Source organism: Bubalus kerabau, chromosome 1 (assembly GCF_029407905.1).
Source record: "Bubalus kerabau isolate K-KA32 ecotype Philippines breed swamp buffalo chromosome 1, PCC_UOA_SB_1v2, whole genome shotgun sequence".
NCBI classification, from domain to species: domain Eukaryota; kingdom Metazoa; phylum Chordata; class Mammalia; order Artiodactyla; family Bovidae; genus Bubalus; species Bubalus kerabau.
This window is the reverse complement of record NC_073624.1, coordinates 263,096,029-263,121,018: the sequence shown is the minus strand read 5'-3', so window position 1 is coordinate 263,121,018 and position 24,990 is coordinate 263,096,029. Positions and strand designations below refer to the sequence as shown.

At 37.5% G+C, this 24,990-nt stretch overlaps 1 protein-coding gene across 12 annotated transcripts in view; it reads left to right on the top strand.

The window, feature by feature from the left end:
- Positions 1-24,990, top strand: part of ARB2A (ARB2 cotranscriptional regulator A) — a 418,957-nt gene that overhangs the window by 18,427 nt on the left and 375,540 nt on the right. For 11 of the 12 annotated variants that reach the window (XR_008708552.1, XR_008708546.1, XM_055564806.1 and 8 more), the window contains exon 2: positions 18,741-18,864. The exons of the other annotated variant lie outside the window; for it this stretch is intronic. Coding sequence is in view for 9 of the 11 variants with exons in the window: in XM_055564806.1 (XP_055420781.1) it covers positions 18,759-18,864 (106 nt within the window). In the remaining 2 variants the exon portion in view is untranslated. The remainder of the gene's footprint in view (positions 1-18,740; positions 18,865-24,990) is intronic. 12 annotated transcript variants of the gene reach the window in all.

Sequence of the window (24,990 nt, the reverse complement as noted above, 5' to 3'; positions counted from 1 at the left end):
TTGTGGGGTTTTTTGTTTGTTTTCAGACTGAGAAAACTTTGCCTACTCTAAGATTCCAAAGATTTTCTCTGGTATTTTCTTCTAAATTTTTATAACTTTAGGTGTTATATTCTTGTCTGTGATCTATGATCTATGTTGAATAAGTTTTTGTATATGATGTGAGGTAAGAGTTGATTTTTATCTTTTTGCAAACAGATAATTCAGTTGAATCAATGTCATCTTGATTTCTCCCCATAGCCGTGTATGTTGACTTAAGCGTCATGTGTAGGGCAGGCCGGTTACCCATGTGTCCAGAGTTCACTTTGTAATAAACTTATGAACAAATGTAATCAGAGATTACATTTTATTTGTCTTATCTGCACTAACTTCTCTCAATTTATTTAATGATAAAAGTGGGTATGCATAAATTGGGTCTTCCCAGGTGGCTCAGTGGTAAGAAGAATCTGCCTGCCGGTGCTGGAGATGCCAGAGATATGGGTTTGATCCCTGGATCCGGAAGATCCCCCTGAGGAAGAAATGGCAAACCACTCCAGTATTCTTGCCTGAAAATTTCCATGGACAAGGGAGCCTGGTGGATTACAGTCCATGGGGTCAGACAAGAGCTGGACATGACTGAGCGCATGAGCGTGATTCATAAGTTGATGAACAAAGCCTGTCAATACTGCATTTTATGTACCACGTACATATTTAAGTTTCTTAATTCACTTAGTAGTAAAGTGGACATTTTTACTTTGTTAATGGTCTGAGGGGGAAAGAATTCAGTTTTTCAACATTTTTGATTTTGCACTCATTACCCATCGCTTTTGCAGTCATAACTCTTCTTTAGCATGATAATGTGCCTTCCCTCAGGGAAGACACTCTTCTGGCTTACAAAACTTGGGGTTAGGTTATGTTCCCCTCTTTTGACACTGGATATGATTTGATAAATAACTGCCCACGTGATAGTCATAATAGTTATAAAGCATTAAAATTCAGTGGTGAATTAAGATGTGGATAGGGTAGATAATGTGGTATTTGATTTGTTTTGTTCATTAATCTATTATTCAGTGAACTTTGGAAATCGCTGATAATCTGCCCTCCATATAAGGCAGATTGCTGAGAAGAGCTCGAGGGCTTTAGTCTAACCTGTGGTTGTTTGCACTTGGTTCTCCACTCCTGAAATTGACCTTTCTTATTTTTTAGTGAGAAATGCTTGGAAAGTAGAAGTAACACCATCCTCATTTCTCGCTACATTTTAGTCCATGCTTTTTCTACTCTCTTCTGTTTACCTGGCATTGCATTTCAAGTGGTTGGAATGGAAAGTCAGTTTTGAAAATGTCAGAATTTATATACTGTTTTTGTGGTTTGAAATCTTGTGGTTCTTCCCTTTCCCATTTATGAGCTAACTTGCCTGTGTCTGTCACATGTATATAATCTGTGTAAATAAAACAGCTGGGATTGTTTACATATTGACTTTAAGGTGCAAATTACAGTGATATTTAAGGGAGAATGCCTTTTCTTTCTTCTGTTGTTGCCGTCTTCATTGAGAAATTTCCCATTTGATCAGTCTTGTACTTTTTTTGGTCTGTCTGACTTTTAAAAGATCGTATATCCTTCACATTTTCCATGCAGATGTTTATGCAGCCCTGATGTTTACTGGTCTACTTATCTGTTCAGAATATTCTGAAATCCTAAAATTAATCTGACACTTAGAAAAAGATAGAAAGTTCTGTCTATGCTTCAAACCTATGCCGCATATTTGAACCTAGCTTTACCAAATCCCTAAACTATTGTATTAGGCACTGACCCAACTGATTATGAAGTGATACTGTTTTTCCTTATGGCTATTATTTTTAGTGTGCATTGCTTCCATTTCAATGAAGATCTGAATATATATATATATATATATATATATATATAATGTAAACTGTATGTTTCTGTCTTTTGTTCCAACTGTTTATTAGTTCTTTCTGAATAAGACCTTGACTATGTATCATCTAAATCCTACCATATCCTATAGTAGTATCAATATTTTTTATTTAAGTAATTTATCTAGATTAGCTAATAGCTTTCATTTTAAAGAATGTCATTCAGTGTTAGTTGTTTAATAAAATTGTGTATACAGTTTCAAAAATAAAGTAAGGACTTATTTAATTTTTGGCAACACTGCCCAGCTTGTGGAATCTTGGTTCACCAACCAGGATTGAATCATGCCCTTGGCAGTGAAAGCGTGGAATCCTAACCCTTGGACCACCAGGAGTTCCCAGAGACTCTTTTTCATTAATTCTCTTTCTTTTTATTCCTTGGAAATATTGTTTGTGTTGGTAGGCTTCGATCATTTTATAAACAAGCCCTGTTCAAGTCAATATTTATGAGCCCATAATATATGAGATGTCAGTATGAGTAAGATAGCCCCTATCTTCTGAGAGGTAATATGGCCTGTATACAACTTGACCATAATATAAAATTGTTGTTCAGTGACTTAAGTCGTGTCCGATTCTTTTGCGACCCCATGGACTATAGCCCACCAAGCCCCTTCAGTCCATGGGATTTCTGAGGCAAGAATACTAGAGTGGGTTGCCATTTCCTTCTCCAGGGGATCTTCCTGACCCGGGGATCAAACCTGCGTCTCCTGCTTTGGCAGGCGGATTCTTTACCTCTGAGTCACGTGGAAAGCCCCTAATATACAATACAAAGAGCTAAAATACCTGACATACTTAAGGAGCACGCTCTTTGAGGAGAATATTTCCAGAATAGTAATTAGTGAATGAGAAATGTTTCAGAGTGGAAATGTTTTATGTCTTAAGTTTAAACTTCATTTTTTAAAATTAAGTAGTAAATTTTCTTATGAAAACATGGAAAAAATCTTTAGCAAAATTGAGTTACACATTTAATTAAGATTACTATAAAAATAAGAAAATACTTTTCTTTAGAGCGTCTTAGACTGTAATCATAAAATGTATTTCTCTCAGAGCTCAGCTACTTTTTGTTTTTCTCTAAATGTTGACCCTATAGGAAATTGCAGCACAATTTTCAAAGCTTTGATCACTTATGCCTGTTTTAGGTAATTCAGCCTTGAAGTATGATGCATATATTCACCTGCAGAATTACAGAGCTGTCGGTTACCTTACTTATTAAGATGTATTACTGCCTGAGACTTGTTTTCAATTTCTGCAAAACATTTGAGGAAGGTTGTTTTTTCCTATACATTCCATAATTACAAAACTTTTGCTTTTGGTTTATTGTTGGCAAGTGAATATATTTAGCATTTTCCAATTACTATTTTCTACTCGTTTTTTAAAGACATATGGATATTAGCTAGATCTAAAATTTTAAATATATAAATGAAGGACCAAATACTTCATAAAATTTAAAAAATTAAAACTATACTGCAGAAGTCCTAAAATAGTGAATTTCCATGTAAATTGAAAATATAAATAAACTTTTGGCATAAGTGTCTGAATTATACTCTTTTCATATTTGTTGTTAACTGATTTGAAACCATTTTTTTAATTTACATGTTCCATATTCAATAAAATATCTTGTCAGAAGAAGAATTTCTATGTTCCTCAGAGTTTATATTTCTTTTCTTGCTTTTTCTTCTGAATGCTTCTTATTCAGAACTGACAGTTTTGCTGGCTCATTGATTAAATCACAGTAGGATTCTTCAGTTTAAGAAGTCTAATCCAAAATGTTGATTGTGAAAGAAATCATTTTAAAAAGGGAAGAGAAGTTAGGTTTGCAGTTTTTCAGGATTTTAACCAAGCCTAGTGTCTATTGTTTAGTATATGACCATTATTAAAATAGTGGCTGAAATTGTGAAAAAGCCCACTTCCATACCCTTCCAGTTCTATGATTTTGTGTTTTGAATCTTGGTTTAAAATTCTCTTAAATAATATTGTTGGACTTAGTAGTTTTTAAAGGGTCAGCCCTAGAAGCTTGCAGCTTACTTTGGGATCCTTGTAATATGTATGTGTATTTGTGTATGTGTATGTGTTAAAACAGGTTTGCGTGAACAAATACTAAAATATTTGAATATTTTCATTAACAGCAAAACCAAACGCATTAGCCACATGAAGAGCAATGGCATGAGTTTACAGAAGCGCTGCCAACTTATGAATTGTTGGATTTCTTGTGGTTACCTGGGGCTTAATATTAAAATTTGTGGATAATATTTCAAATGAACACAATGCAGGCTTATTTAAAATCAAGGATAGGCCTTTAAATATATACTTAGGCTAAGCATTGGTGCTAATTCTTTGTTAGTCCAGGCAGCTTTATAATTTTCTTGCTGCTAATTTGTGTACCAATAAAGGATGGTTGAATCAACATCTGTTTTTGAGTGAAAGGAAGTTTAACTCTCAAGCAGAAAAAGCAGTATTTTCAGCATTTGTCATTTAAACAAATAGAAATGAGTTTAACAAAATGTTATTTTCAGTCAAAGCACCAGATAAAATGCTTTATTCTTGTTTTATTCTCATTCTAACATCAAGTCCTCCCTCCAGTGGCTGCTGTTACAACATTTTCCTCTTTTACCTTATTTTAAAAAAAAGGCAAGGAAAATTAGGATTATTTTTTTCTCAGAATTAAAGCCTATTTTTGTGTCATGTTGAAAGACGTGCAGATGATCCCTCTGTGGAAAATAGTGTTTTGTGACTAGATGAGCCTGTCTTTTGATAGTCAAGGGGACAGACAGAAATTCATTCTGAAATGAAATCTTCAATTCAGTTCAGTTGCTCAGTCATGTCTGACTCCCTGTGACCCCATGGACTGTAGCACGTCAGGCCTCCCTGTCTGTCACCAACTCCTGGAGTTCACTCAAACTCATGTGCTGCCATCCAGTGATGCCATCCGGTCATCTCATCCTCTGTCGCCCCCTTCTCCTCCCGCCTTCAATCTTTCCCAGCATCAGGGTCTTTTCAAATGAGTCATCTATCCGTATCAGGTTGCCAAAGTATTAGAGTTTCAGCTTCAGCGTCAGTCCTTCCAATGAACACCCAGGACTGATCTCCTTTAGGATGGACTGGTTGGATCTCCTTGCAGTCCAAGGGACTCTCAAGAGTCTTCTCCAACACCACAGTTCTAAAGCATCAGTTCTTCAGCCCTCAGCTTTCTTTATAAGTCTAGTTCTCACATACATACATGACTCCTGGAAAAACCATAGCTTTGACTAGATGGACATCTTAGTCCTTATCTTTTATTTTCAAGTTGCTTATAACTGCCCCTGTGCCAGCATTTAAAAAATTTAATTGCTTGTATATCTTCAAAGGCAGATTTTACTTGTTGTACTTACTAGTGGCAAATACCAAGGAAAGACCAAAACCATAAGTAATAGTTTATGTGCATAGTTGTATTCTCAAATACTTTATTATAAAGTTTTGGGATGTTATTTTTAATACAGGCTTTAAACATTTACAGTTTTATCTTTTTAAGTAGCTGGTGCAAATGCTTTTGAGAAAATCAATTTTTATTCAAAATATTAGTTCCATTTCAAAACAGGCAAGGAATCAATTGGGTTTTAGTATTATGATTTTTTTTTTATATATAGCTTCTCTGAGATTTACTCAATACTTGATTATCCTTTCCCTTATAATTGCTTCTTAGGTTTACTCACCAAGTAGAACCCCCAAATTTCTGACTAACTAGATAGGACTGGACTCCTAACTTTATGCTTAAGAAAAATACCCTCAAAGAACAACTTATTGAAGGCAGTACTACTAAAATTAGTTATTACTTTTCTTTCAGTGTTTTCTTTATCATTTATTTAAACATATATTGTTGATAAATAAAAAACACAGAAGCCCAAGTTGTATATAGTCTTTGTAGTGTATAGTCTGCACACACTATCAACAGTTTACATCGACTCATGTGTTTCTCCCCATTTCATTCTCCTACCACCTTCCCAGTGGTAATCCATGTTCTGAATTTTGCGCTTTTCTCTTAATTTTTCCTAAGATTTATCACTGGAATTGTGATACCTATAAATTGTTTTAGTTAAGTTTGTTTTTGAACTCTATATACATGGTATTATAAGTTTTCTGATTTTTGGTTGTTTAGGCTGTACTGTTTTAGAGAAGACTCTTGTGAGTGCCTTGGACTGCAAGATCAAACCAGTCAATCTTAAAGGAAATCAATCCTGAACATTCATTGGAAGGGTTGTTGCTAAGGCTGAATCTCCAATCCTTTGGCCACCTGATGTGAAGAGCCAACTATCGTTGAAAGAGAACCTGATGCTGAGAAAGATCAAAGCCAAGAGGAGACTAGGGCAGCGGAGGGTGAGATGGTTAGATATTAAAAGCATCACTGACTCAATGGACATGAATTTGAGCGAATTCTGAGAGATAGTGGAGGACAGAAAAGCCTGGTGTGCTACAGTCCATGGAGTCACAAACAGCTGGACACGACTTACAACAACAATAATTTTTGGAACATTCGTTTGTGTTTTTTAGTGTGGTTGTGGCTCATTCACTTTCACTGCTTTACACTGTTCATTCTGTTAATATACTGCAGTGTATCTGCCTTGCTTTAATTGGAGAACAGTCTTTTCCGGTTGTGGTAACCAGTTTCTAAGATGGCCCCCAGTGATCCTTGTTTCTTGATATTTATACCTTTATGCAGACCTTTCCTATATTGAATAGGATTGTCCTCTGTGCCAGTAGACTATTGAGGAAGTGATGGTGAGAATTTTGCAACTTTCTCCTTGATTTCCTGGTTCTATCTCTGTGAATAAAACCAGAAATCATGGCTTGGTGATATTCAAGCAGTCCCGGGAAGAAGTTCATGTGAGGAGATACTGAGGCATCTAGCATCAACCCAGTACCAGTAATTTATCTGCGTGTGTGATTTACCTTTAGCCTCAGTCAGACCTTCAGATGGTTATGGACTTGTCAGTTTATCTCGACTGCAACCTCAGGAATCTGAGCCAGAACCTCCCAAATGAGCTGCTTCCGAATTTCTGACCGGTAGAAATCACTTGAGATTATAAATGTTTGTTGTTTTTGGCACCTGCATTTTGAGGTAATTTGTCTTGCATCTACAGATAATGTATAAACTAGCTTTTTTGATGATATGAACATTTCTTGAACATTTTTATACCTTCTGTTACACATATACAAGACCAAGTAGTGGAACAAGATGTGTGATTACTTAGCTGAAGATGATCAGAATGCTTAACCTGGGTATCTTATGCCAATTTTTTAAAAAGTGGTTATATAAAGATATATTTTGGTCAGCCCTGTGAATAAAAGTCTCCATTATGCCTAATTCTTTTTTTAACTTTGGGCATCCCAGGGTTGGGAAGATCCCCTGGAGGAGGGCATGGCAACCCACTCTAGTATTCTTGTTTGGAGAATCCCAATGGACAGAGGAGCCTGGTGGGCTACAGTCCATGGGGTCACAAAGAGTTGGGCATGACTGAGTGACTAAGCACAGCACTTAGTGTGTGCTTGTCACTTTGTAAGTTTGTCACACACTTCCTAGGTGTGTCACATTGTCACTTCGTAATATTTTCTAGTTTAGTGAGTGTGAAATAATATCTTTTTTGTAAATATCTATTAATAAATTGTGTTTCTTGGGACTTCCCTGGCAGTTCATTGGTTAAGACTCTGCTCATCATCTGCAGGGAGCATGGGTTTGATCCCTGGTTGGGGAACTAAGATCCCATGTGCTGCTCAGTGCAGCCAAAATAAAATAATAAAAAACAAACTCAGTCTTTGTTTAAAAAAAAAAAAAAAAATTGTATTTCCTGTCCCAGGATCAAAACAGTAGTCTCCCATATTTTCCCCTAAAAACTTTAAATTTTTTTGCATTTATACCCTTAATCCATTATCTATCTTTGAAATGGATATCTAATTTCATTTTTTACAATGTAGCTGACCAGTTCCAATTATTGAAAGGTTCATCCTTTGCCTAGTGATATGTCAGGGTCATCTGTATCACATGATTTGTTATGTGGCTCTGCTTTGGAGTTTTATTCTGTTGGTCAGCTTGTCTCTTCTAGTACTAACGATACACTGTCTTAATTACTGTGATACCTGGTAAGGCAAGTCTTCTGTCATCTTCTTTGATACTTTCACAGTATTGAGCCCTTCTTACATGAATATGGTATGTTTCTTCATGTATTTCAGTCTTCTTTATTGTCTGTTAGTAAGATTTTATCATTTTCTGCACATCATTTTAACATACCTTTTGTTAGATCTATTCTTACTATGTAATTTATTTTTTGCTCTCCAAAATGTCTTTAAAAAAGCAGCCATACTTTATAAGTGATTGTTGCTGGTATTTATAAATATGCTTTACTTCAAAATATAAACAGTTTTAGTCATCTTGCCAAATTCTCTTTTTATTCCTGATAATGTAGATATTCTTCATATATTTTTTATATTTTTGAAGATCTTTTTTCTTGATTTTGTTGTTTGTTGTTATCTAAAAGATAATATTATCTGCAAATAATGGTAACTTTGTTTTCCTATTTTTAATCCTTATATATTTTAATTTTTTTTTTTATGTTTCCTTATACTGGCTAGAAACTTCAGAAAACTTTGACTAGAAGTGATAAAAGCAAACTGGTAATGTTGGACATTCTTGGTAACTGACTTTAAAGAGAATGTTTTTAGTAATTTACCATGGACAGTAATTTTACTGTAATTTTTTTGAACCTCTCTATCACGTTAAGAGCATTCCTTTTTATTCCTGGTTTGCTGTGACTTCTTTTCCAAAAATGTGTATTGAATTTTATCAAATACTTTTCTGCAGATTTTGAAGTTATTATGATTTTTCTTCCTCTATGTTAATTTAGTGAGTAACATTTGTAGATACTGTAATGTTTTGTAATGTACGTCTTGAGTTTGATCTCAGTAGGAGGGTCCTTCAGGGAACTTAGCTATTATGTTGGAAGGAAAATCTAGTTGTAAAATTCTTGACTCTCATGATCATAGGAAGGGTCTCTACCACTTTGTGCTTACGTAGACAATAGTAGTGAAAGCTGTCTGGCATACTGTGTTTAAAAATAGGTCTAATAATATAAATGGCTTAACATTCCACACTGTCCTTGTGCTGACAACTTTAGCGCCACAGATTTAAATTCCTGTAACTAATAGTCTGGCTAAGTCATGGTTGTTTTTTGAGGAAAAAATATTTTGTAGAAGCCAGGAGGGTTCTTATTTGTTTTTGGAATAAGAGATTTTTGCTATCTCAACTCCTTTGTTAATTTACTCAGGTTATGAATTGTTTTGATTGTTTTCTGAATAACGTAAGTAACCACGGTAACTAATACGGTGGTTGAATAGGTGATTTGAAGTTTCACGTTTCTAGTTCTCTTTATTTAAGATCAGATATTGGTAGTGTCTCAGGAATAGAGAACCTTCCCAAATCTTTCTGAGTTCATCATTTCTTGGTCCCAGGATGCAGTCATTTTTGAAATATGGTACAGACATGAAATTCTAGAAAGTAATATCACCTCATAAAGAACTGGGAAAGTCTAGAAGCTGAGAAAAAAATTGTTCACCTAGTGATAACATTCGTAGTTGTTAACACATTTAGGTAAAGTCAAGTTTCACGGATGTTTTCCCCTTAAATAAACAATAAAGAGTGCACTGTCAGTAGACCATGGATACGAGTGGTACTTAAATGCCTATTTGCAGCACAATTGTGGTCTCCCCCAAAGCTTAACTTTGCCCTTGACCTTTGTTGCTGGTGTTATTAGTATATCTTGCCAGGATTAAGACTAAATTTCTTGATGATATACTCAAGTTTTTCTTTCTTTATTTTTTTAAACTATAGCAGGTGTTACTTTTCTGACTTTGAAGTAAGTTAGTATTGTGTGTGAGATCAGTTGCAAAAATAATCAAAATAATAATAACCAAAATAAAGCAATTATTACCAAATTTCAGTCCCTATTAGAAATCGGGTAAAATCTGAGTACTATTAGGTGGTATGTGGCCAAAGAATGAACTAAATCATGACCAAAGTGAATCAGTGCTTCCCACCAGATTCTCATTGGAAGATGTATGTAAGGGACAGGGACAGGCCAGGGAGGCAAACGATGATTGACAGAGAATCCCAAAGCACAGAACTAAAACTAGACTAGAGCACTGCGATTTATAAAACTTTATATGTAAATGTTCACATAATAATATTTGCTCCTGGTGTCTAGATAGAGCAGGCCTACATGGTTGCCAGCCTGGCTGTGGTGGAAGGGGTGAGAAGGACATTTGAAAAGAGAAGTTCTTTAAGTGAGTCTGCCTCAAGTCCACTTAACAGTTTTTGGGTTTTTTTCCCATGGAAGGAAAAAGGAAGCATGAGTGAGATGGTCAGGGCTCTTCCCTTTTGAGACTGTGCCTTGACCTTTGGCGTCGTAGCTATAAAGAAGAGATAGGGGAGAGAGATCCACTTAATACACAGCGAGGAATACTGCTCCAATGCCAGCGTCATCTCTTTCAGACCATAGGAATCATCACCTCAAAAGGAAACTGGGTACCCACTAGCAGTCACTCTTCCTTCTCTCCCCCACCCCATCTCCCCCAGACTATTTATTAATCTGAGAGAGGGTCACCTTAGTATCTACCACATGCATATTGTATTTTAAAATTTAGATTGAACCTTGAGTTCACAAAGTTAAGCAGAGATGCTAGTAAGGTGTTTATGGAATGAGAAAATTTGACTTAAGCTTTGCAAATATGTTCTTACTGTTATTTCATGGTATTCAGTTCAGGTCAATTCAGTCGCTCAGTTGTGTTCGACTCTTTGCGGCCCCATGAATTGCAGCACGCCAGGCCTCCCTGTCCATCACCAACTCCTGGAGTTCACTCAAACTCATGTCCATTAAGTCGGTGATGCCATCCAGCCATCTCATCCTCTGTCGTCCCCTTCTCCTCCTGCTCCCAATCCCTCCCAGCATCAGAGTCTTTTCCAGTGAGTCAACTCTTCGCATGAGGTGGCCAAAGTACTGGAGTTTTCAGCTTTAGCATCATTCCTTCCAAAGAACGCCCAGGACCTATCTCCTTTAGAATGGACTGGTTGGATCTCCTTGCAGTCCAAGGGACTCTCAAGAGTCTTCTCCAACACCTTGGTTCAAAATCATCATTTCTTCAGCACTCAGCTTTCTTCACAGTCCAAATCTCACATCCATACATGACCACTGGAAAAACCATAGCCTTGACTAGACGGACCTTTGTTGGCAAAGTAATGTCTCTGCTTTTGAATATGCTATCTAGGTTGGTCATAACTTTCTTTCCAAGGAGTAAGAGTCTTTTAATTTCATGGCTGCAATCACCATCTACAGTGATTTTGGAGCCCCCCAAAAATAGTCAGCCACTGTTTCCACTGTTTCCCCATCTATTTCCCATGAAGTGATGGGACCAGATGCCATGATCTTAGTTTTCTGAGTGTTGAGCTTTAAGCCAACTTTTTCACTCTGCTCTTTCACTTTCAAGAGGCTCTTTAGTTCCTCTTCACTTTCTGCCATAAGCGTATTGGTTACTTTTAAGTCTTATGAAGATAGCTTCTGCTTGGTCAGTTTGGTCTGGAGTTATGTACATTTGTAATATTATATTTTACTGTTTAAGTTTACCATAAAATTAAAGTCTCTTAAGTAGCTAATGACAATTTAATTTGACCCCCATAAATGATCATATATTTTTGACATATTTTGTTTTTCTCAAATTTTGAGCATATGTCCTTTTTGAGAATTCTTTTGCCCTCTGATGTACCTCTGCTATTTCTGTTCCATATTATGAAAACTTCATAAAAGGCTATTTAAATTATTTTTTTCTTTTGTGGAGTTTCAAAGTTGAGAGTTATCTAAAAGGATTGTTTTAGATGTGTTTAATTTCTCAGATTGAGCTTTAGTGTAGTCTTGTAAATATTCTAAGATTTTTCACTAGTTTTGTTGAGTTTCTGTCTTTTTGCTAGCCAGAAAACAATATAAAAGCTAACCAAACAACTAGCAATTTGGGAACCTGTTAAAAAGACACCGTAGTAAAATATTAGTTTCTTCTAAAATCTTTCTTTTTGATATCCCTTAACTTTTGACTCTTTCTTTTAGATGCTTGGTTTACCAAAATATTGTGAGGAATGATGGGGAGTAGCTTTTTTTTCCCACTCCAGTACTCTTGCCTGGAAAATCCCACAGATGGAGGAGCCTGGTAGGCTGCAGTCCATGGGGTCGCCAAGAGTCAAACACAACTGAGCGACTTCACTTTCACTTTTCACTTTCATGCATTGGAGAAGGAAATGGCAGCCCACTCCAGTGTTCTTGCCTGGAGAATCCCAGGGATGGGGGAGCCTGGTGGGCTGCCGTCTATGGGGTCGCACAGAGTCAGACACGACTGAAGCAACTTAGCAGCAGCAGCAGCAGCAACAGACTTGATGAGTAGTTTGTTTCAGTTTGTTTGCAGTTTAGGGATTTATTTTAAAATGTATTAAAATTTTTATTGAAATGCAGTTGATTTACCATGTCATGTTAGTTTCAGGTGTGTAATGAAGCGATTCAGTTTTATATATATGTCTATGTATATATATATATATTCAACTTCTTTTCCATTAAAGGTTATTATAAGATATTGAATATATTTTTTTGTAAATGCTTGTTGCTTATTTATTTTATGTATAGTAGTTTGCATTTGTTAATCCTCTACTCCTAATTTATCCCTCCTTTGCCTTACTTTCACCTTTGGTAATGTAAATTTGTTTTCTATGTCTGTGAGTCTATTTCTGTTTTATATATAGGTCCATTTGTTTTACTTTTTAGATTCCACATACAAGTGATACCATATAATATTTGCCTCTATATAACTTGCTTCAGTAAGTATAATATTCTATAGGTCCATCCATGCTACTGCAGATGGCAATATTTCATTCTTTTTAAATGGCTCAGGAATATTCCATTGTGATGGGGAGTAATTTTTATCAATACTAATTCAGAATAGCAAACCAAATAGAGACAATTTTGGTGGACAACTTTTATATATGTAATTTCCTCCAACTAGCCCAAATTCTAAATTGTAATACCCTCTGATCATATAAACTAATGCACAGAAGTGAAAACTTCCTGTAGTATGAAGAAACTGGAATCGTTTTCCTAGTTGAAGTTGAGTAGTTTGACTTTCGGAGAAGGCAATGGCACCCCACTCCAGTACTCTTGCCTAGAATATCCCATGGATGGAGGAGCCTGGTAGGCTGCAGTCCATGGGGTCGCTAAGGGTTGGACACGACTGAGTGACTTCACTTTCACTTTTCACTTTCATGCATTGGAGAAGGAAATGGCAATCCACTCCGGTGTTCTTGCCTGGAGAATCCCAGGAACAGGGGAGCCTGCTGGGCTGCCGTCTACGGGGTTGCACAGAGTCGGACACAACTGAAGTGACTTAGCAGCAGCAGCAACAGTTTGACTTTACCAGACAGTTGTAGCTAATAAGTTGTACCTAATAAGAAACTGGATGTGAAAAGACTTGGTGACTCTGTGAGTAGCATGTGCATATAAGAGATAGTTAAAATAGTGCTCTTTGGACACGACTTTGATCTGAATGAAGATAGAACTCACATACTTGAACTTTTATAGAATACATTTTAGTAAGATTGGACAAGAATATAAACAAATTAATTTAAATTCCATTTTGATTATTTTCAACATGGCCTTGGAAAGCCAAATAAACTCAAGAAGTATTTATTGGGGGGCCTTATTGTTTATTCTAAGAATTCACCCAAATGATGCACATTGGAAGTTTCTTATTCCTATAGGCTGAACTGATAAGGATAGCCTTTTTGAAGTTTGAGCACATGGTAATTGGAATCAAATTATTTCCGACGTTCTGTGAATTACTAATGTATATTATTGTAAAGGAATTTGTAGTTTATAAAATGTGTTTGTCTATATTTTTTCATAGAATCTTCATAATCATCCCGTAAAGGGAAAGCGAAAGTGTTCGTTACTCAGTCGTATCCAACTCTTTGTGACCCCATGGACTGTAGCCCACCAGGTTCCTCTGTCCATGGGCTTTCCCAGGCAAGAATACTGGAGTGGGTTGCCATTCCCTTCTCCTGGGGTTCTTCCTGACCCAGGGACTGAACCCACGTCTCCTGCATTGCAGACAGATTCTTTACCATCTGAGCCACAAAGGGAATAGCCCAGTAAAGGGACGTGCTCTTATTTTCTTTGTTATTCCCATTACTTAAGTTAGAGAAGTTGTGACTTTCTCAAGGTCACTCAGCCACTAGGTAGTGGAATTGAGGTTAAAAAGTCTGAATTTCTCATCCCAAACCTACATCACATTGCTTTAGGAACTAAGGAGTTACTTTAGATGTGCTTGGATTGGAACAACATATTCCTACTCTGAGCTAAACTTTGACCCACATACAGATTACATTCTCTGCAGAAGCCCATTCTCTGTGCACTGCTGCTAAGCACTTCAGTCGTGTCCAACTCTGTGTGACCCCATAGATGGCAGCCCACCAGGCTCTCTTGTCCCTGGGATTCTCCAGGCAAGAACACTGGAGTGGGTTGCCATTTCCTTCTCCAGTGCATGAAAGTGAACAGTGAAAGTGAAGTCGCTCAGTCATGTCCAACTCTTAGCGACCCCATGGACTGCAGCCTACCAGGCTCCTCCATCCATGGGATATTCTAGGCAAGAGTACTGGAGTGGGGTGCCATGTCCTGGGCCTTGTCTTCCATGTCTGCTTCTGCCTCATGCCCTTATTCTTTAGCCTCTCCCCCAGGGCCCATGTGTCTGTACATGCACACCACACAGAGTCACACTCATACATGCTCACTCTCCAAAATGTAAATTTTTCACACTATTGCCTCAGAACTATAAACTGTCCAGGATTGTTATGAACTAACCTTTGCTGATTCTGAGTAACATGCATACTTTAACTATAATTTGGATAGATGTTTTAGTTCCACATAAATCTCTGGTACTGATTAAGTTACTATGTTTTGATTGCAAGTAGGCTCTCTTGGGACTTCCCTTGTGACTCAGACAGTAAAGAATCCACCTGCAATGGGTTCAGTCCCTGGGTTGGGAAGATCCCCTGGAGGAGGGCATGGCAACCCATTCTGGTATTCTTGCCTGGAGAACTCCCATGGACAGAGGAGTCTGGCGGGTTACAGTCCATGGGGTCATAAAGAGTTGGACAAGACTGAGCTACTAGGCACACACACACAGGCTCTCTTGAACTGAATTTCAAGAGCCTGACTTAGCATAGATTCTTTGGAACCAAACCAGCTCCAGGGATCCCACGGACTTAACCCAATTTTACTTGTCCTGTGATATATTTTGCACTTTCATCATTACATTGAGAATGAGGTAGAAAGGCCTTCTGTTGCAAAATAATCTCTTTCTAGGTCGTATTTAATACCTGACTGAAAACAAACAAATATAGGAAACTGAGGCTTCTGTGTGTCTTTGTGTACTTTTTATAAGTGTTCGTGCCATATTTTGAGCAAATAAGGCAAATAAATATTCTACCGTTTCATGTTTTGAAATGCTGACTGGATAAAGATTACACATGACAAGTTATTTATAGTTTTATTTATACATAGTGGATTCTCTGTTGGAATTATAGAAGGCAAGAAGATATGATAATTGCTTTGTGTAGTTCACAGAATGAAATTGCAAACTGAGATGTTTTGAATCTAGTTTATACTGTAACCATTTCTAGGAAACCGTATTTAAACAGCAGTGGTTATCATGAAGTATACAACATGTCAACTGTGTCCCAGTTCACATCAGTAAAAACCTTCTACCACTTTATTCCCTAGAACCTAACCTCCATCAGATAATACTAAATAAACTATGTCGAGTGCACGTATTATATATGTGTGTGTGTGTGTGTGTGTGTGTATCAAATGTATCAAACAGCTTGCTGGCTGTATTTGTAGTAGTGTTTATCTGTGGTCATGCAGGTTATAACTCTGAATTTTTATTAGGAAAAATAAATTGAGAATTTATAATGTTCTGATTTAGTTTCACCAGCTGTGCCACTGCCAAGGAAAATAACTTGAGAAGGTAAAAATCTAACAGTGAATAAGAAAGCAGGAGGCAGTTTGCTTCATACTTATCTGCTTCATATCTGCTGTTATAAGGTTTAGGGTCAAAGAGAGTAATTAGTAGTCTCCGAACTTAAATACTGTCACTTCAGTAAATTGTAGCATGTATCTTCGGATTGTCTTGTATAAAAGAAGCATAATGATTATTAATTGATATTTGATCTTGGGAGTCTTGAAAACAATTCTTTAAACTGTGAAATATATTTTTGCCCCTCTATCTCTTACTCATTTATTTGGGAATTTGACAAATATCCATTGGGCTCCAAATACATCCAGTCTTGTTTTAGGGACGGATGAGATACCTGTCCTCGTGGAGATCAAAGTCTGAAGGGGGAACTTGTTATTAAACACTGAAGAGCAGTTACAGCTTTTTTTTTTTCAAGTTTTACTGAGATAATTGACATCACATTATGTGCATTTAAGGCATATCATGTGATGATTTGATTTATGTATCTTTTGCAAAATGATAGTTATCTATTTTTTTAAGACCTACCCTCTTAGCAACTTTCAAGTATACAACACAGTGTTGATAACTGTAGTCACCATGTTGTACATGAGATCCCCATAATTTTAAAATGCGAATTTTGAAAATGAGTCTGACATCAAAAATATTTTATACTTTCTCTTTCAGTGAAACAGTCACAATGAAATAATCATATAAGTTGTTCTGTTTAGAAATTAGACAGTTTGAGGCCAGTGAAAACCAAAAGTTCATATTTACAAGAATACTGAAATGACAGAGGGGGTAGAGTGAAAAAGTGCGAGAAGTCTCCTGTGAATAGTTAATTTGGTCTTGGAATTGTTAGCAAGGAGCACTATGTGGATTGTCTCGCTGTGAACATTTCTATTTACTTTCTGCTACAGGATGGTAGACAATAAGGAGTTGCTGGGGAAACTTGTACCTAAACTTGTGGGACTTGACAGATGAAACTAATTCCCAAACGTAGCCCTATAGCCCTTACAAATATTGCTTTTTCTTATGTGTTGTAATGATCAGTCTGAGTCTCATGTATTTAATTTGTGGCAGTTTGGCAGTTTGGTCACTCGAGTATAAGCCCCACCCAGGCCGTGCACGCTTGACTCTCCATTGCACCCTCGTGCCTTGCACATGGCTCATCAGACGGACAAAACTGGTTCTTGAAGGAAGATAGGCATATTTCATCTATGTATAATTTACAGAGTTTTGAGTTACCTATTCACAGAAGAAAAATAGCAACTACTTCCATGCTAAGTGAAAGTGCTTTCCCAGTCAAAGCCAGTCTCATATTCTAGTTATTCCTAGGTTAGGAAACTTCACATTCCTGAGAAGCGATAAAGTACCACTAGTTATAGCAACAGTCAGCTATATACACCTTCTATAATATTAATTCTCAACCACTGCAATATAACTTACATTTTATAAATGAGAAATCTGAAGATTTTTGAATATTAAGTGGCTTGTCCCTAGCAACGGAGCTGTTATTAAGTGGGGAAGCTAGGATACATTTATAGTATTTTAAAAAAACAAACCAAGGTATGTTGAACCCTTAATTACCCATCAGGCCCTATACTAAGTGTTTTACATTAAATCTCCCTGTAACAACACGAGGGAGGTGTGGTTATCATTTCCATTGTACATGTGTGGAAGACAAGGCATGGAGAAGTTAGATAATTTGCCAAGAGCAGGTGGCTAGCTCGTGGTAGAACCAGAGAGAACTTCCCCTTCTATTTCCCCACCCACAGTCAGAGCTGAGCTAAGGGCCGCGTTGATTTATGACCCTGGGAACATTCTTAGTTTAAAACTATTATTTTAAGCATTATTATTTTTAAGTATTTTCTGTTCTACTCTGTTAATTATACAAATGCTTCAGTTTTTAAACATAATCGTACAGTATACGTCTTGAGTAGAAACTGAAGTTTACTCTTTACGTAGTAAGTAAATCATTCAGAGGACTATTATCTTACTTACCTCAGCTTTTATGTAATCTCATTAACACTTATGGATTGACTATATTAATTTAGTTTAATTTTTTCCCATTGTATGTGTTGCATTTTTTTTCTGTTAAATTTTCCCTTTGGCCAAAGCAGAGCAGAATTAGATTTTAATAAATTTTAACTTTATATTATAATTGTTTGTTGGGGTGCTATTTAGACTGTGACTTTCAGACATTGAACTTGACAGTTTTTTGTTTTTTTTTTAAGGGCTGTTTTTTTTCCCCTTAAATTTGCATTTTGAATTATACACTAATGGGTAGTATATGTATGTTTCTCCTTCTGCCCGTCTGCATGTCCCAGAAAGAAAATATTCTGACCTGGTACGTGACATATGCTTGCAGTTTATTTTAAAAGAAATTTCAGGTTTTGAAACTACCTGGAAGTATTTTTTTTAAATTAGATATTGGGGAACTATACCTAATTAGTCAGTTTAGCTAAGTTCAGTTCAGCAGCATTAAGCATATGTGTATGTAAGGTATTGTGTTTGGTGATATGGGAGACATCAAGATGACATAGAGTTGATACCTTTATCCTGGGGCTTGTAATCTGTTAGCTGACCTAGACAAATACATAAATAACGGTAATGCAAGGCAGGCTATGATAAGTACTGTGGTGGAGACATCAACAAAGTGCAGTGGGAAATCAGGATAGAGAGATTAATCCCAACTGGGAGGATCTAGGACCTTCTCATGGAGTAGGTAGGACTGAGTAGAGCTTAATTTATTGCTTTCATTCATTCTAGACTGTCTTCTGAAGATTGATGTCTATTTCCTTGAGCTCTTTAATTTTGTTGCCAATTTGGATAAGCATGGCACAAATCCAGCAGGGAGGTCCAGATGAAAAAGAAAAGACAACAGCACTCAAAGGTACATACTTAATTTGCTTTTTCAGGATATTTTCATTGTGCCTAATGAAGGTGCAGGAATATTTAGGTGACCTTACATTCATTTCCATTCTAAAATAAGAATATCTGTAATCTATAATTATTAATGTCCGTCACAGTGACCACCTCAATGTCTGAGATATAGTATGTACTAGGTAAATAAATCATAAAGTCATGTGATTTTACAGCTGTAAGAATTCTTAATGCTTTTCTTATTCAAGGTCATGTATTTAATGGTAAAACTAATACCAGAGATCTCTTGAATCAAGCCTAGTGCCCTTTACCATGTTTTTGTTGTTTGAAATGTAATATTGGGTTAGAGTAATGATCTGTCTAATCCTATATTCTGTCTTTGTGGCATTGCACTAAGAATATTTTATGAGAAGCTCTCTGTAAGAAGGAATCTGCCTTAGACTTTCTTTGGGAATTTGGGTGCCATTTGTTAGACTAAGAAAAGTGTGAGGAAAGCAGGTTTTAGACATATTAAATAGTAAACTGAGTTGCCACTTAAATATCAGGCTGGAGAAGTTTGAGTGTGGAGTTTGGGAAAGTATTTGGGCTGGAGATTAAAGCTTTGGGAATTATTAGCAGAGAGGTAATAACTTATGGTCCTAATTGAGATCATCAGAGATTGCAGTGTAACCAGAAAAAGTCTGAAGACTGAAGTGTGGGTCATCTCAATCTTAGGGTCAGGAAAATGAGGAAGAACTAGCAGTAGACACTTAAAATGATTTCTGATAAGACAGGCTGCAGGCTAGGAGTGAGAGAAAGATCCTGAACACCAACTGAAGAAAATGGGTTTAATTAATTTAATTATGATTATAAACCAGGCTTCGCTGGTGGCTCAGACAGTAAAGAATCTGCCTGCAATGTGGGAGACCTGGGTTCGATTCCTGGGTTGGGAAGACAACCAACTCCAGTATTCTTCCCTGGAGAATCCCCATGGACAGAGAAGCCTGGTGGGCTACAGTCCATGGGGTTGCAAAGAGTCGGACATGACTGAGTGGCTAAGCACATACATAAACCAGGCTAGATGAGGATTGAGAGTTTACTTTTATATTTAACAGTGTGGAGGTTATTGATGGTCTTCACAAAGAGCTGTTTCAGTGAATTGAAGGAAATGAAAGTCATATTGGAAAACTTCAGTTAGAGAATAGGAAGAAAGCAATTCGCAGAGTCGGACACAACATATAACTGACCATACACACATGAACTGTTTTAAGAAAAAGGAGAGATATGCTCTAGATGGGAACAAATATTTGCAATTCATATATCTTGAGAAGGACATGGCAACCCACTCCAGTACTCTTGCCTGGAGAATCCCATGGATGGAGGAGCCTGGTAGGCTGCAGTCCATGGGGTCGCAGAGAGTCGGACATGGCTGAAGTGACTAAGCACAGCACATATCTGACAAAGGACCTTTATCCAGTGTATATCAAGGTCATCAATAATCAATAATGGGCTTCCTAGGTGGCTCAGTGGTAAAGATTCTGCCTGCCAGTGCAGAAGATGCAGGAGATGAGGGTTCAATCCTTGGGTTGGGAAGATCCCCTGGAGAAGGAAATGGCAACCCACTCCAGTGTTCTTGCCTAGAGAATCCCATGGACAGAGGATTCTGGTGGGCTACAGTCCATGGGGTTGCAGAAGAGTCAGGCATGACTTAGTGACTAAACAATAGACAATGCTATAGAAGGTTTTACTGCATGTATGTATGCTGCTGAGATAGACCAACACACTCAGAATAATAGTTAATTTACAGAAGAGGATAAGGAATGAGGGAATATGTGTGTTTTTATCCAAATAGATTTGCTGGGTTTCCACTTGGAAAGCTTTTGTCTACCTTCAACCTTACCTGATAATGTGAAAATCTGATCTCTCAAGTTGTGGTTCTAATTTAAACTTCCACAAGCAGTATATAAGAAATCAGATTGGTTTTCTGGATTTTAGAGGTTGTACAGTGATGTTAAAAGCATATGGGTAGTCTAAATATAGTAATAAGGTTATAAATATAGAACTTTCTGAATTCAAACCGAGGTTTTCCCACTTACCATGAAACAAATTGCTTATCTTTTCTGAATCATTTTCTTCACTGGTACCATAGGAATATAAATGCTTAGCACATGAGCTTGTAATGATGAATGAAATAGTCAAATTGAAAATATTAGAAGATAAAATGGCAAATGTTAAATAAAGTGTATCTTAGAGCAAACTGACAGAATACATAAAATTTATCCCTCAAACAGTCCTATTTATCAGTTTTTTTCTTTTATGAGCTATGCTTTTGGTATTAGATCTAAGTACTCTTTGCTTAGCCCTGCTTTATGAAGATCTTCTTTATGTTTCCTCTAAGAGTTTTATAGTTTTAGATTTTACATTTAAACTAATGATGTGTTTTGTTTTAATTTTTATTTAAGAGATGGGCCTTAGGTCAAGGTTTGTATATTTTGCCTATTGATGTCCAATTGCACCAGCACTTTTTGTGGAAAAAAAAAAAATCTTTGCACTATTGAATTATTTCTTCATCTTTTGAGGTTCTCTTATTTAGTTCCATGTATCTGTGTCTGTCTCTTCTCCAATACATACTCTTGATTACTGAACTTAAATAGTAAGTCTTAAGTTTGGCTAGAATGATACTCCCAAATTCATTCTATTATTTGGCTTTTCTAGGTCTTTTGCCTTTCCATATAAATATTAAGAGTAAAATTGTCTATGACTGTAAAAAAAAATAATTTCAGTTCAGTTGCTCAGTCGTGTCTGACTCTTTGCGACCCCATGGACTGCAGCACACCAGGCCTCCCTGTCCATCACCAACTCCCAGAGCTTGCTCAGACTCGTGTCCATCAAGTCGGTGATGCCATCCAATCATCTCATCCTCTGTTGTCCCCTTCTCCCCCTCCCTTCAGTCTTTTCCAGCATCAGGGTCTTTTCAAATGAGTCAACTCTTCGCATCAGGTGGCTAAAGTATTGGAGTTTCAGCTTCAACATCAGTCCTTCCTATGAACACCCAGGACTGATCTCCTTTAGGATGGACTGGGTGGATCTCCTTGCGGTCCAAGGGACTCTCAAGAGTCTTCTCCAACACCACAGTTCAAAAGCATCAATTCTTCAGCACTCAGCTTTCTTTATAGTCCAACTCTCACATCCATACATGACTACTGGAAAAACCATACCTTTGAATAGACGGACCTTTGTTGGCAAAGTAATATCTCTGCTTTTTAATATGCTGTTTAGGTTGATCATAATTTTTCTTCCAAGGAGCAGGCGTCTTAATTCCATGGCTGCAGTCACCATCTGCAGTGATTTTGGAGCCCAAAAAATAAAGTGTGGCACTGTTTTCATTGTTTCCCCATCTATTTGCCATGAAATGATGGGACCAGATACCATGATCTTTGTTTTCTGAGTGTTGTGTTTTAAGCCAACTTTTTCACTCTCCTCTCTCAGTTTCATCAAGAGGCTCTTTAGTTGTTCTTGGCTTTCTGCCATGCTGCTAAGTCACTTCAGTCGTGTCCGACCCCATAGACGGCAGCCCACCAGGCTCCCCCGTCCCTGGGATTCTCCAGGCAAGAACACTGGAGTGGGCTGCCATTTCCTTCTCCAATGTGTGAAAGTGAAAAATGAAAGTGACGTCGCTCAGTCGTGTCCGAGTCTTCACGACCCCATGGACTTTCTGCCATAAATGTGGTGTCATCTGCATATCTGAGGTTATTGATATTTCTCCTGGCAATCTTGATTCTAGCTTGGGCTTCATCCAGTCCAGCATATCTCATGATGTACTCTGCATATAAGTTAAATAAGCAGGGTGACATTACACAGTAAATAATTTACTTGCATTTTAATAGAGATTGCATTCAAGCCTATAGACGAACATGAGGAGAATTTACATCTTTACTAGAACTGACGTTTCCAATCCATGAACATGGAGTATCTGTCATTTATTTAGATCTTAGATTTCCTTCATTGACACTTTGAAATTTTCATCATATAATTAAGTCTTACACATATGTTATTAGATTTGTATTATAATTTTTAGAGTGATTATAAATGGTATTGTGTTTTTAATTTCAATTGTCACACGTTTACTGATTGTTTATGGAAGTACAGTCAAATTTTGTGTGCTGATATAGTCTGTGACTTTTTGAAGTTGCTTATTTTTTTCAGAGGCTTTATTGATAGACAAATTGGAGTTTTCTAAGTAGACCATCATGTTATTTGCTTATTGGGCAGTTTTATTTCTTCATTTCCCATCTTGCTTTATTGCCCTGGCTAAGACTTCCAATGCTATGTTAAATAAGAGTAATTAGAACGAACATTCTTTCCTTATTCACTAGGTAATAGTGAGTGGTGGCACTCCCATTTTCACCCCTTAATTTCTAGACCTATGAGTTCTGGCTTTGGGAGAAATAGCACTATATGTTGGACACTGGTTGTGAGTATATACTGCCTTCTGGAGAATCTTGGTCCAACCCTGCAGGATTCTGCCATCCAGCTGGCCCTGTAACTGAATCTTCAGAAGGCAGTCCACCATTCTGTCAAATTAGCACTTGAAGATGGTGAGGACACGGTAAGAAAAGTGAGTTCCATGAGCATGGGCCCACTGCTGCACTTCTTTTGCTGTGATGTGAGTTTCTTGATCAGAAACAATGCTGTGTGGAATACCAGGATGGTGGATAAAGCATCCTGCAAGTCCACAGATAGTTATATGTGTCAGAAGCCTTGAGTGCAGGGAAGGCCAATCTGTATCCAGAGAAAGTATCTAATCCAGTAAGAACAAAATTCTGCCATTTTCATGATGGAATTGATCCAGTGTAATTAACCTGCCTCCAATTACTTGGCTGATCACCCCCAGGACATGGTGCTATGTTGAGGACTGCCATGGCGGTCTCTGCTGCTGGGATATTGGACACCCAGCTGTGACAGTAGCCAGGTTGGCTTTGGTGGGTGCAGGTTCATATTTTGAGCCCATGCATGACCTCCAACCCTGCCACAATGGCCACTTTGTTCTTGAGCTCATTGGGTGATGACAGATTTGACCGGGGTAAGGCCGACTGGTGTCCACAGAAAGGATTCTCCTGTGCACTTGATTTTTAAAATATTCCTCTGTTGAGCTTACCTTTTAGTGAGTATTCACTTGGGACGCTAATATTTTCACATTCTGTTGTTCATTCAGAGAGGTCTGTCCACATACCTTTTTTCCACATTTCCTTGTCACCAATTTTCTGATCGTGTTCCTTCCAAGTCCCTGACCATCCAGCCAAATGATTGACCACATACCCATGAAGCATTTTATAGTCACTCATGTGGTCATATCTCTTTCCAGAGAAATGGAACAACCAGGTGCCCTGCTCTCAGTTCTGTCCACTGGGAAGATTTCCCTTCACCACTGTTATTTAGGGATGTCCCCAAAGGGGCCTCTGATGCTTCCGCTGTCCACTTTTAGGTGGTGATTGAGTATCATGCAGAACCATCGCTGATCCAGACTCGAGTTTTCTCTTCTTCTGCCAGCTGGTGAGGCTTTAGGTGCATGCTGATGAATAGAAGGCGGTGTCACAGGAGTGGAGACCATAGGCATTTGGGCTACTCCTGCATGTTACTTATTTTTGTCTTCAGGGCCTGCTCAGTCCTAACCTCATACACACCACTTCCTATTTGATGATGGAGTGCTATTGTACACACCCAACTTTAATACTTGGTGTGTCAGTTACCACCTAGTTCATGATGGTCTGCTAAGGTCTCATGGTAAGCTGGCAGCCTGTGGTTAAGTGTTCAGTCTCCACTCAGGCGCAGTAGCAGGCCAAGAGGTATTTCTCAAAAGGAGACTAGTTACCTACAGTGGATAGTAAGGCTTTGTGACAAAATCCTGAACCTGTGCTGTGAAGGCAGGAGAAGATTGATGTCCTAGCTTGAAGACAGTCATACAGAGAGTAGGAATTCTGTCTTATTCACCATTTATTTTTGTTCTACTCAGGCCTTCAGTGGATTGGATGAGTTCATCTGTATTGGAGATGGGGGGCAACCTGCTTGACTCAGTCTGCAGTTTCAAATGTTAATCTCATCCAGAAATACCTTCATAAACGTGCTCAGAATAATATTTAACCAAATATCTGGATAC